Source organism: Paroedura picta, chromosome 6 (assembly GCF_049243985.1).
Source record: "Paroedura picta isolate Pp20150507F chromosome 6, Ppicta_v3.0, whole genome shotgun sequence".
NCBI lineage: Eukaryota > Metazoa > Chordata > Lepidosauria > Squamata > Gekkonidae > Paroedura > Paroedura picta.
Window position 1 is genome coordinate 37,389,075 of NC_135374.1, and position 13,710 is coordinate 37,402,784.

General features: G+C 43.3%; 1 protein-coding gene across 2 annotated transcripts in view; it reads right to left on the reverse strand.

Moving 5' to 3' along the window:
• Window positions 1-13,710, reverse strand: part of MYH15 (myosin heavy chain 15) — a 104,430-nt gene that overhangs the window by 76,801 nt on the left and 13,919 nt on the right. The window contains exons 3-6 of one of the 2 annotated variants that reach the window (XM_077342145.1): window positions 12,577-12,680; window positions 9,127-9,270; window positions 4,998-5,154; window positions 1,862-1,889 (exon numbers count right to left, since the gene is read on the reverse strand). In XM_077342145.1, coding sequence (XP_077198260.1) covers window positions 1,862-1,889; window positions 4,998-5,154; window positions 9,127-9,270; window positions 12,577-12,680 — 433 coding nt within the window. The remainder of the gene's footprint in view (window positions 1-1,861; window positions 1,890-4,997; window positions 5,155-9,126; window positions 9,271-12,576; window positions 12,681-13,710) is intronic. The other variant, XM_077342146.1, reaches the window with a different exon arrangement.

Here is a 13,710-nt window from a genome sequence, read left to right on the forward strand (position 1 = left end):
CTGACCAACCAGATACCATGTGAGGTCCATGGGCCAAGATTTTGTTGTTTCTGAGCAACCTGCACTCAGAGCCCTAGCTCTTTTGAATGTGGCACTTCCATTTAGCTACCACATGGCCAGTAGGCAATTATGAGTTGGGGTATCATCAGTTTTGTTACCTGCAGAGCAAGCAGTCACACCCAGTTGTATAGATGCCTCCTGTTTGTCAACAGGCAACTGCTCTCATCAATCACAACAGCATCCAGAAAGCAATCATGTAAAGAGCACTAAAAATAGCTTACTCAATATCAGAGCAAAAAGGAAAGAAGCAACCAACTCTTGGCTCTGAATTCTGCGTTCTCTTCTCTGCAACACTCTGCCAGCTTTATGTGTCCCAGCTGTCTTAGAATCATAGAATCATAGAGTTGGAAGGGGCCATACAGGCCATCTAGTCCAACCCCCTGCTCTACGCAGGATCAGCTCTAAGCATCCTAAAGCATCCAAGAAAAGTGTGTATCCAACCTTTGCCAGTGAGGGGGAGCTCACCACCTCCTTAGGCAACCTATTCCACTGCTGAACTACTCTGACTGTGAAAATGTTTTTCCTGATATCTAGCCTATATTGTTGTACTTGTAGTTTAAACCCATTACTGCGTGTCCTCTCCTCTGCAGCCAATGGGAACTGCATCCTGCCCTCCTCCAAGTGACAACCTTTCAAATATTTAAAGAGGGCTATCATGTCCCCTCTCAACCTCCTTTTCTCCAGGCTGAACATTCCCAAGTCCCTCAACCTTTCTTCATAGGCCCCAGATCATCTTTGTCGCTCTCCTCTGTACCCTTTCAATTTTATCTACGTCCTTCTTGAAGTGAGGCCTCCAGAACTGCGCACAGTACTCCAGGTGTGGTCTGACCAGTGCCGTATACAATGGAACTATGACATCTTGTGATTTTGATGCACTGCCTGCTCATGTTTAGTTTACAATCCACAAGTACCCCAAGGTCTCGTTCACATACAGTGTTACCTAGAAGCGTATCCCCCATCCAGTAGGCATGTTTTTCATTTTTCTGACCCAGATGCAGGACTTTACAATTATCTTTATTAAAATGCATCTTGTTCTCATTTGCCCATTTTTCCATTGTGTTCAGATCTTGTTGAACTCTGTCTATCTTCCGGAGTATTTGCCAGTCCTCCCAATTTGGTGTCATCTGCAAACTTGATGAGTAGTTCCTCCACCCCCTCATCTAGATCATTAATAAATATGTTAAAAAGTATCGGGCCGAGCACCGAGCCCTGAGGTACCTTGCTACTCACTTCCCTCCAGCCTGATGAAACACCATTGACAACAACTCTTTGAGTGCGGTTCTCTAACCAATTCACTATCCACCTAACTATCTGAAAATCCAGATTGCAGTCCTTCAACTTATCCATTAGAACATCATGGGGAACCTTAGCAAAAGCTTTACTAAAATCCAAGTAAACGACATCAATCGAATTTCCACGATCCAGCAAACCTGTTATTTAGTCAAAAAAGGAAACCAGGTTGGTCTGACAGGACCTGTTGGAGACAAATCCATGCTGACTTCTTTGGATCACCAAAGTCAGCCAATGACTTCTTCATTCATTTAAAATGAATGTAAGAAGGCAGGCCATTTCTCCTTCAGGACAGGGTCCTTGCATCTCCATATGTAGCCACAAATTCTATACACCCTGGGTGATAGGATATTCAATGTAATCCAGGGGGGAAATCTACACTTTCTATTAATGCCAGTGCTGAGTATCAAATAAGAAGACATACTAGACTAGTTTCATGCGATCCCAAAACATGCAAGAAATCCATTAGGGAAATAATAATTTTTGTCAATGTCTGAAACAAGCCACTTACGTGATAAGCATCGACTGGTTTTCTCGATCTGTGATAAGAAGAAAACAGGTAAACGTCATCAGGAGGGTCTGTGGCTCAGTGGTAAAGTAAACATTTTGCATACAGTGGGTCTCAGGCACAGTTCCTCGTATCTCAAGTCAAAGGATTTCAAGAATTGGGAAAGACACTTTTTGTCCATCAGTAAGAATAAACAGTACTGAGCCTGACAGACCACTGTTCTCAGTCTTATGCTGACTTGCCAATTATATAAGAATTTGCAACTCTAATATGAAGCTTTTAATTTTACTGCTTTCCATACCATGGGATATATGATGTACTCACCAGTCAAAATCCTTCCTCTGTTTATTTATTTGAAGACAAGCAGATGTCATTTTTAGAAATTCTACCAGGAAGCTGCTCCAGTTAGATCATTTTAATCCGTTTGGGACGGAGCCATGCAGCAGCTGTTGCACTCACCTTCCACAGCAGACACAGGACGCACGTCCAGAATACTAAGTTTCACTAAAGCCCATAAGATATAGTGAACCAGAAATCCATCTAATGAGACTTCCTTCTAATGAACTGGCAAATTGGATTTCTTGTTTATTATATTGTTAGGAGGACTGGTGAAACTCACTATTCTGTTGGACTGCAAACCAAATGCCGCTGGGCCCTTCATCTTATTTAATGCTGTGTGGATTACCGCAGTACAAGCTGTTGCCTGACTCTGTCCCAAATAGATTAAAAATGATTTGACTGAACTGGCTTCTTAGTTTGAAAAGAATAACAACCCTGAAAGCAACACTTGTGTTAGAAGAAGAAGAAGAAGAAGAAGAAGAAGAAGAAGAAGAAGAAGAAGAAGAAGAAGAAGAAGAAGAAGAAGAAGAAGAAGAAGAAGAAAACAGCTGGAGGTTTTGTACCCCGCTTTTTACTACTCAACCATGTCTCAAAGCAGCTTACAATGGCCTTCCCTTCCTCTCCCCACAACAGACACCCTGTGTGGTACACAAGGTTGAGAGAGCTTTGAGAACTGTGACTGACCCAAAGTCATCCAGCTGGCTGCATGTAGAAGAAGGGTGGGGAATCAAACCCGGCTCTCCAGATTAGAGGCTGCTGCTCTTAACCTCTACACCAAGCTGGCTTTCACAGGTCTTATTAAACAATGTAAGTATGAAGAAAGCAAAGAATCAGATACAAGATGGGTTTGGATAGACTGCAATGATTTCGTTTATCAAAGAGTCAGTGTCATGATAAACAGTAAAATGAAGATATTCTCATAGAAAGGTTTTGCCTCCATTTTCCCTTGTTCAGATATGTGGTAGAACGCAGTGCAATTTTTGGTTTAGCACTTAAAGATTTGGTTGTACTGGAACTATGTCAAGAGCAAGTGGATTGTCTGTTTACTAGTAAAGGGAGATGCTCTGAGAATGCAGGAAACAGCATTGGTGCTCTGCTGAATGGAGGCCATGAAGGCTTCCAGGGGCAGCAGGGTGGCTTGTCTTCTTCTCTGGAAGAACTTCTGTGGGAAAACACCCAGAAATTAGCACTGTGTCAGGGAAACAGGTGATTTCTTTGCAACTCACAATGAAGAAATTAAAAGTACTTGGTCCTCAAAATATTAATCTATGGAAAAGTAGCAAACATGAGTCATACATCTGTGGTATTGCACTGCTGGATAAGGATGGCAAAATAAATTCCTACCCAGTTCTCTTTGTCTAGATCTAAATAAACTAGGCCGGAAAGGGTACTGGGAAGAGCTTTCCTCGCTCTTTCATTAACAATAGCTGATGCCTTCTAAAGGGGGAGGAACCTCTCATTTAAAGATGGTATAATTACAAGTATTTAGAAACCAATAGTGTTATGCCAGGCATAATTACAGCTTTCGCTCTGCTCTTTTACATATTAGCCTTTATGATAATTCAGGTGGTTCTAACACAATGCCCAAAATGTAATTTTTTTCTTTTAAATTGATACATTACTTTTGCTGTGTAAACTGTACTTTCTCCATTGTACTCTCTTCTACTTTTAAAATAAACAAACAGGTTGCCAAAAAATTCCCCAGGAATACATTTTGCAAATACTAGCCTTCTAATTGTGAACCATGTATCATGACTGCCCTCTGATGGAAGAAGGTGACATTCTCATACATGCACGATAATGTCTTTGCTGGATATATGCATACATGTCATTAGTAGTGGCTGGTTTTACATTATATGTTATAGTATAGTTACAGTGCCTGCATTTATTCCCTGAAGTGGGTCAAACTCAATTCAAGGTATTTTTAGCCTGGTTAAAGGATAAAGATGTTTCTACTGGGTCGGTGTTACCACATTGTCTAGCTAGTGTGAGTTCTAGCTAACCAAAGTATTGAGGGGGGAGACTAACAATATAGTTCCACAAAGAATTAGACCTTTCTAAAACCATTGATTTCAAGGGATGTGGAAAGCCTTTTAAAATATGAAACAGCATGATCCAAGACTATTCGTGAACAGTTACAATGCAAAGAGGTATACAGAGTTAAAATGTTTGTTTTCTTATATTGTCTATATTGTTGGTTGTATATGGATTACAATACAATTAAAAACTTTGTTTATACTGCTACCTTTTTGGTGTAGTGGTTAAGAGCGGTGTATTGGTTAAGAGCCAACAGTGTAGTGGTTAGGCGTGCCTATTTCTAATCTGGCAAGTCAGGCTTGATTCCCCACTTCTCCACATGCAGCTAGCTGAGTGACCTTGGACTCACCAGATCACTGATAAAGCTATTCTGACCGAGCAGTGCTATCAGAGCTCTCTCAGCCTCACCCACCTCACAGGATGTCTGTTGAGGAGAGAGGAAATGGAAGGCAATTGTAAGCCGTTTGAGACACCTCCAGGTAGAGAAAAGTTACATATAAAAACCAACCACTCCTCTTCCTCTTCCTTTTCTGCTTCCTCTTCCTCTTCTTCTCCTCCTCCTCTGTTATTTCAAATCAGGACTATCTGTTCTTATGTATAGCATTCTCTATTTTTAGGGGGAGTTGTGTTACATTCAGGGTCATCTTCCTTTACAGCAAATATTTCCAAGCAGTCTTTTCCCCCTTAATAGTTGTCAAGTTCCTCTCCTTCTTTAGGAAGCCCGACCTGTACAGCTTACAGTTTTAATAAGCGAACTACTTACTGCGCAGCATATCATGGTATGCATTATCAGCAATGGAGAAGATGTGAGGAGGGGCCTCTGAACGCCTCTTGCCCTTATAAGCCCCAACAACCTCTGTCTTGTAGACCGGTAGCCATTTGTAAGGGTTCACAGTCACACAGAAGAGCCCTGAGTAAGTCTAAAGAGGAAAGCAAAAGAAAGCACTCAGAGATTACTACATTTCATTTTCAGGCCCTTCAGCCATAGGTTGGTGAGATTATTAATACAACAAGGACAGAGCAAATCAATAAAACAATAAATGCTGAGATCATTTAAAAACGTATTTAAAATCTAGCAACAGCTTCTAGCCAGCCCACATAATTTGAAAACAACCATTTCAGAATAATATAATCACTAGAGCTCTGAATGTCAGAGTTGACAAGAGATCTTAATATATCATGCCTAGTTGGAGCAAACAAAGGATACTGTAACAGCACATGTGAAACGGTCTCTACTACTCTGGATGCAGAAAAGCAATTTTTTTCCATTCCAAGGAATATCTTTAAACCTTCCTGTGTATTCAGCTGTTGGAAGTAAATTACATCTTGCCAAAAGAATTAAATGTCTCTTTAGCATTTTTTTACTTAGAAGTTCCAACCTTGGTTGGGAAGGTATTCTCGGCTTTTCTCAGTCATTTCTCCAGTTTTCCCAGGCACTTTTATACAAGGTGACCCATAAAAACTTACTAAGAGCACAGAACTCAACCGGAAAATTGATTGGCACCATAGTACAAGACAGTGTAGCATGGTGGTTGGACTAAGAAGACTGGGCTTTAAATATTATGAAGCCCACAAGACACGTCTGGGCCAGACACTTTCTCTCAGCCTGTTATACCTATTCAACTATAGATAGTTGTTGTGAGGCTATAATGTGGAAGGGAGAGCTGTCCTCAAGAGCGTTCTGGAGGAAGAGCAGAATAAAACTGTTATAGATAGGAAAGTATAGTAATGGAAGTAAATCCCATTAACAACACCAGCGCTTGCACTGAAGCAAGTTGTTTCCATTAGGTTTGTCATTCAAATATGTGAGGGTTGCAACATGTAATTTATACATTTGGGAGAATCAATTCACCTCCAAGACCCATCCATGCTACTTGATTAGGAGAAAGCAATGTCACTCAATATATTACCCATCTTTTCTATGGCATCCCACTGGAATGAAACGAGAATGGCAACCCACTACAATATGGGCAGTGATAATGTTCTTGTTGTATCTTACAACCCACATTACAAGAAGCCTGTGAGGTTGTGCTAACAATTTGTTTAAAATCTTTGTTTAAAAAGAGTGGCCGCCATTAAGGGCAGCCACCAATTGATGACGCAGCTGAGCCACCCAAAAAAGGTGCAACGACCTAGGAGTGTGCATGCCAGAGGCATGCAAGGTATAGTGACAGAAGGCGGAGCTGGAGGGCACTTTTATAAGGGGCCACATGCAGTTGGCCCACCCTCCCTCCCGGTTTTCAATGGTTCATGGTGTGGTGGTTCTGGTTGGGGTGTAACTTTTACTGTTCAAATTTTGTCACAGCTGCAGATTAGGAAGCACAAGAAGGAGCCCATTTGGCAGGGAGGTGTTGGGGGTCTCATTAAGAGACCAGAGTGTAGCTGATCCTGCTGGGTGGCCATGGGCTTGAAGCTGAGCAACTGAGGAAGCCAAAAGAGATGAGTGTCTATTGGCTCCTGGTAAGGTTGCTTTCCATATGGAGAGCTCCAGAGGCAGGGGACCAACCTTCCCAGCTGTGACTGGCTTGCCAGCTGTGACAAGGTGGTCCCAGGGCGCCTCTGGGCTCCTGGTTGTGTGCAGCCAGATGGCTGTGGGGTGCAGGCTTCCTCCCAGGTGCTCCAAATTGGACCAACCCTCTGTTACGGGTTGGACAGAATAAAAGGCTGTGGACATGTGAAAGCCGTTCCAGAGAGCTGTGTCTTATTTGGCACTAGTGCCAGCCTGCAAATCAATATCATGGTACCTACTACACGTTAAACCTGGTTCTTCAGTATCTGAACTCAGCTCTTCGTCTGTTACAAGATCTTGAATCCCAAACAGTGCAGTTCTGTACATGGCCTTTAGTAAACAAAACAGTCTGCACAGTCCAAGATATAAACAGTCTCAGACTCATAAAGCAGGAGTTTAAAAAAGGAGTTAAACTCCTCTTTATGCGGCTGGTAGGGCTCTGAGTCTGGATATTCCATTTCTATAAATATCCAAATTCTGTTACATGAAAAGCCAACTGCGGCAAGCTGAATAAATTATGCAACATATGCATATTAGTTCATTATGCATAATTTATTCTGCTTCTGCTATCCCTCGGAAGCAGCAAGGAGACAAACCAGAGCAGTCTGGGCCAGCCCTTCCAATTTCCAAGATGTCACTCAAAACACCTTTCTTGTTGCCAGAATGGTCAAACCATAGAAGCAAATACTATGACGGCCAAAATCCCATCAGCAGCTGCCTCATGTGAACACTGTTGCTTGGAAGAGGCATAGCGAGGCAGTTTGCCAACTGGCTGGAACCTCTTCACATTGCAGGGGACATTATTAAGACCGCTCTGCTCTATTGGCTGCCCAAGGCAAAGAAACTTCTAAAGGGGCTAAAATGACAGACATTGCAGGTGAAAATGAGAAAACTGTCCCCCACTCAGTCCTTGTTCGTTTAACATGCTATCACGTTACTGCTCATCATATAATAAAACACGAGCAACATTGGATTCATATAGGGTAGCAAAAAGAACCTTTGACAGCTAGACTGGCGGCTGCCAGAGGCAAGTTGCTACTCAGGGAGGAAAAAGAGAAATTATTGGAACCTCGTCTCTTAAAAATTACTCTCTTCTTCCTAGCAAGAGAATCATATTGGAAGAAAGACTGTTTGCAACAATTTTCTAAAATGGAAGCCATTCCAAGCAGTTCTGAAACATGAAGTCCAACTGGCTGTACAACCATTGAATGACAGATAACCCATGTCTAAGAAAGCCAACCCAGACTACCATCTCACTGTATATTTAGCCACACATTCTGCATCTAATCTGTGAGAAAATCTTCCTTGATCTTTGGCAAGAAAATACAGCAGGCCAAGCTATCTTAGGTGAGACAGCTCTAACACGGGTAGCCTGGTTCACCATATGGCATCTATCGTATCAGGAATTTTCAAGCAGCAGACTTTCATACAGAAAAGGGGAAATATAGATTGAGACAGAGAATGTGGGTGAAGAAAAGGAAGAAGATAATATGATGACAAAAAGGGAATACTCTATGCAGAACTAGTACTGGGAAGGGGGTTCAAAGAAAGACTTGGGCAGAGTCTGCAATTACTTTGTTGATTCCATTATCAATCCTGTTGATTCAGATCAATTTGAACTTGGGTCTTCCTCTCCCCCACCCATTGAAACAGAAAAGTGTTCTGCACGTGGTTAGGGTAGTTCAGAAGGGGGGGGCAAGCACAGCCACTTTCTTTTCTTGAAGGGGGGGAGGATCAAAGAAGGCAGAGGAGGGAGAAAAAAATCCAAGACTGACAGACGTTGAGAGAAATTAGGGGCTTCTCCTTTAAGGCAAGCTTGTCACATGAGCAGCTTTGGCCAATCAGGGGTTCTCTACCATGGAGCAGAGCCCAGATTCAAAACAGCCTTTCTCAATCTGAATCTTAAAATATTGAGGGTTAAAAGCACTCTAAGATATCGCACAATAAAGGTAGGGTCACTCCAGATCAATCCTTCTTGCTGTAGAAGGAAAATTTAAATAGCCCAAAATCCAAACAGAAATCGCATTCTGTGTAGATGGCAGGGACTGAATTGACCTGGGATTGGAATAAAAGCTCCGTGCAGTTTACACCTTGGTCTTTTACTGTTCAAAGGAGTCTCAGAGCAATTTACTATCACATTCCCTGTCTCTCCTCACAACAGGATTGCTTGGTCAGAACAGCACTATCAGGACGGTGACAAGCACAAGGTCACCCAACTGACTGCTTGTGGGGAAGCAGGGAATCAAAACTGGCTTGCCAGATTAGAAGCCATTGCTTTTAACCGCTACACCATGCTGAACACACCTGCTCAGCTAGAACTGTTGATCAACTCCATAACATTTCTCCTATATAACATGATTCAAAACATGTATAAAAAGCTTACATAGATCATCCAGTTAGTGTAACGTCGGTTCAAATTGTGTAGAACTGATGCCTCATTGAGGTGGGTCAGCATGGCCATATCTTCAATCATGTCAAACTTTGGAGGGTTCATCTGTTGGACATCATCTTCCTTCACAGTGACTGTCTGCAAGAAAGAAGATGGCAGTCTTTCCACTATTACAGAAATGACCAAGTGAGCTGACACATGCTTTAATAATAAATAGTCATTTGGGAAATTATTTTCATAAATGGGATTGCCAACAAAGGGAAACTACTCTTTGAACCATTCTCTGCAGCCATAACACTACTACTAAGGAAGCCCTTCACATGCACTTACTTTGTTTATTCCATTGTCAATCCTGTTCAATTCAGATCGCTTTGAACTTGGATCTTCCTCCCCCTCCCCATTGAAACAGGAAAGTGTTCTGCACGTGGTTAGGGTAGTTCAGAAGGGGGGGGGAGCCAAGCCTCTTTCCTTCTTTTCTTGAAGGGGGGGGAGAGGAGCCAAGCAGGGAGCCTCTTTATTTTCTTGGAGGGGGGGAGAAGATTGAAAAAATCAGAGAAGGGAGAAAAAATCCAGGACCAACAAAAGTTGAGAGAAATTAGGGGCTTCTCCTTTAAGGCAAGCTTGTCACATGACCAGGTGTGACCTATCAGAGGTTCTCTACCATGGAGCAGAGTCCAGATTCAAAACAGCTTGCTTTCTCAATCCGAATCTTAAAATATTTCTGTAATGCCCTTTGCTTTCAGAACTATAATTGTGATGGCTATATGCCATCCTGTCAATGAGAAGGATAGATATCTGAAGTGGTGAGAATTGAAGTTAAAAGTTAAATTTTTATCCTATTTCTCCATCTAGAACTTTAAAGGGCATCAAAAGCAAAACATAGGGCCATTCTGCACTCATCCAAAATAGCACAATGGTTACAAATTGAAATCGCTACAGTTTTTCCATTATGCACAACGTCGTTGACAATCTGCAACACTCCTGAAACCGATCCGCAAAAAGTGCTTCGTTGTAGCGCTTTCAGGGAAATCCCAAAAAGTGGATTCACCCTCCGGAAAGCGCTACACTCTTGCAACCAATCAGCAACACTAGCGAAAAAGTTCTGTGCGTTACCATTGTTGCGCTTTCTGCAAAGTCCCGCCCCCTAGCTCTCTCCTCTGATCTTCCGGCGAAGCGATCGCCATTTTTTTTTCTCCAAGCGAGCGGAGATCAACACACCAGCAAGCCTTCATTTACTCAGCGAGGCTTCCCTGGCTGCAGAGCTGTTTTAAATCACCAAGCACGAATGCAGATTCGTTGCAACATGTGTGTTTTTTTTTAACTTCCTTAAAGGGAAAGGGGCTTTTTGGGATCATGATAACGGCCGCCCATTAGCTGCTTGACAGCCAGGGGCGGGACGAGCTCGGCAATATCGCTTCCTGGCTAGCGATTTTTGCCGAGACCGGAAACCTGTGGGAAACGATAGAAATGCAACTGGATTCCACTACAAAGCCAGGTATGCATAACGACGAATTCCACTATTTAAAATGGTGTTTTTTCGTCCCTCAACCAATTTGCCACATAGATCCTGGTGCGGAATGGCCCATAGTATAAGAAATATAGTTTATAAGTTGTCAAGGACTGTTTGCCATGGTTTATGAAAGAGTCTTTGGTTAATAAATTAACAGTACTAATTTTTATTTGAGCCATTTTTAAAGATACTAAGTGGCTCATTCCTCTGTATTTATGCACAAGACATAAATTATGTCAAACCTGCAAAGCTGTTTTGTTCATATATTCAGTGGTCTCCACATAATTGTCTCCGTGAGTGAACAGACTACCATGAGAATCACAAGAAGAAACCAATAGTATGAAACAGTGCTTCCGCATGGATATGTCGGCTGAAGATACACTGCTTCTCACAAAAATATGGCAGCTTGAGAAAGTTTGAGAATAAAAGGACGTGACTTACCGCGGCCGCCCCTTTGATGCCGCAGTGGCGCAAGGGAAGCGGCTGGCTCCTGCTGGGCCTCATGGCCCGTCTCACGTGGCGGGGGCAAGCGCGGGCCTATTTAGGGCTGAGCGTGAGGCTTCCCAGCCTCTCCATGCCGCAGCCAGCCAGCCAACCTCCCTCCCTCCCTTGTTTCAAGCATTTATTCTGTTGTGTTATTCTAATTTGTCACAGCCGCAGTTTTCGACCGGTAAGGAACCTGTTGGTAGGGAGTCCCGTCTGCGTACGGGACTCCCGACTGAAGGGGGTCTCCTTACTGAGACCAGCCACATGAGACCAGCCTTCCCGGCTGGGAGGCTAGAGGCCAGTGGCCAGGCAGCTGGGGAGGCCAATGGAGGCGGATGCCCGTTGGTCCCCTAATAGCTGCTTCCCTGCGTGAATCCCCTGTGACACAGCATGACCTGCCCTCCTGGCTGGGAGTGAAGCGGGGGTGCCAAGCGTCACAGAGGCAAGAGTTTGAGCAGCCGGATGGCTGGCGGTATTTCAGGTTCCCTTATCCAGTTGTGGTTGCCAACCCTCCATTGAGGGGAGGTAACAATAAAGGCTGCGGCCATTTTCACTGCTAGCAGGAGTAGCGTTTTCCTTGGTAGTCGCCGCCTGATAGTCAATGCTCAGGTTTGTACACATGATCTACCTCCAGTTTGAAAACCAACAAATCTGATATATTTGGAGGCAATTGCACATGGGCCCCTGACTGTCTGATTCATACCTATACCCAAGATTCAAATTACTGGACTATTTGGTTAATATGACAGAGTTTTGCCAGTCATAGCAGTGTGATACTGAGTGCAGTAAATAAATTTCCCAAGAAGTATATTGCAAAAAAAGCTAAACATACATTTATTCAAATAGATCCAGTTCACATTAAAAGAAGAGAGAGAAGCTGAATCTAAAGCGTACTTTGCCTGTCACAAACAGAGGCATGTGTCTCCATGGACGGCCATGTACAGAGAGTGAGAGGACAATGTGAGAGAAAAGAAGGGGTCAGAGGGCAGCTCCTAGGTTAAGCCAAAGATAAGTGTCCCATTCAAGGCGAGATCACCAATAAACAGTGATGTAGCCCTCTTTCCTCCCCCCCCCCCAACATCCAGGCATGCTGAATTGCTCACTCCAACACAAAGAAGAGTCATGCATATTGGAACAGAACTTCACTTTCTTTGCTTTGTCATCCCAGCATTTCTCCACTGCTGAAGACACACAAGCTTCTGTTCACTTGAAAAAGAGATTTGTCTCTTTAGCAGTGGGATCTCATATGGTGAAATTGTGAGGAAATGTCTCTGTTGCATGACATTCTCTCCCGCATGTCCCTTCCTTTATACTTGCTTCTTTCTATTTAAGATTTTCTGGCTCATGTATGTGGCAAAATTGGTTCCTTTGTCCTCATTATTTATGTCTATTATGTGTTTTGCTCTGGTGACTAATCAAACAGGGTTGGGATTGGGGGAAATCCTTACCCTCCCATCTGTAGTCTCAACAGTGACTTTACCACCGCCACTCTCTTTAACCTCTGCTTCCATGTAAGCGTGTTTATCATCTGGAATCCAGCATTTCTTCTTTCCTAGGAAACAAAATTAGTCTTCCAATGGCTTGCAAGCATACTAAATTCTGCACAATGTATCATGAATTTTACATTATACTGCCTCGGGTTCATATTCTATCATTTCCTAAAAACATTCCATAAACTCAGCAACACCCAGAAAGCATCTTGTTACGGAAGAAAGCTCTTTCCCTGCTAAGGTCGGGGTGCCAATCTCCAGGTAGCAGTTGGCGATCTCTTGCTATTACAGTCCATCTCCAGACAACCAAGATCAGTTTATCAGGAGAAAATGGCTGCTCTGGAGGTAGACCTCATGACATTGTACTCTGCCGAAGTCCATCCCCTTCCCAAATCTCACCCCCCCCCCTTAGGCACCACCTCCAAATTATCTGAGTATTTCCCCACCCAGAGCTGGCAACCCTAAGGATGAGAGAAAAAGAGAGCGAGAGAGAATAATGAGGCTGACTTGTCCAAAACAACCCAGTGAGTTAACAAGATAAGAATTTAACCAGAAATTTTCCAGCTCAATCTCTTGATCACTCGAGTGCTACCACAAGTCCTTTCAAAGGGAACATCTAGAGCCAAGCCTAACCTGGACATTAACCTAATTGAAGCTGGAAGCAACAGTGCAAGTAATAAGTCACATCCTAATGGCATGAAGTTTGAGTCACTTTCCACTTAAGGGATCCTCAGTTCTTGGTAGACAGACTCAGCCTTCACTCTGACCGTTTATGCACTAAAGGTTTCATGCTGTGCTGCAGGCTGAAGTTTTAGTCATGGCAGTTTGCACCACCTCTTCCTGCACCCATATGGGGGAGCATTTGGCCTGGTGTACCTCATCCACCCCAGATTTGTGCTCCTGAGCAGGAGCTGGGGCAGTGAAGTTCCCAGTGCATAAATGGTCTCTGAGGGGACATTTGCCCAGAAATACTCTTATAGTTCAGTGTGCCTGCACCCCAGTATGGCTTGGTCATCATCTCTTCAGATTGGAAATGCACTAAAAAGTGGCAGCCTCAGCTCAAGAGACTGAACACAATATCTGCACGGATGC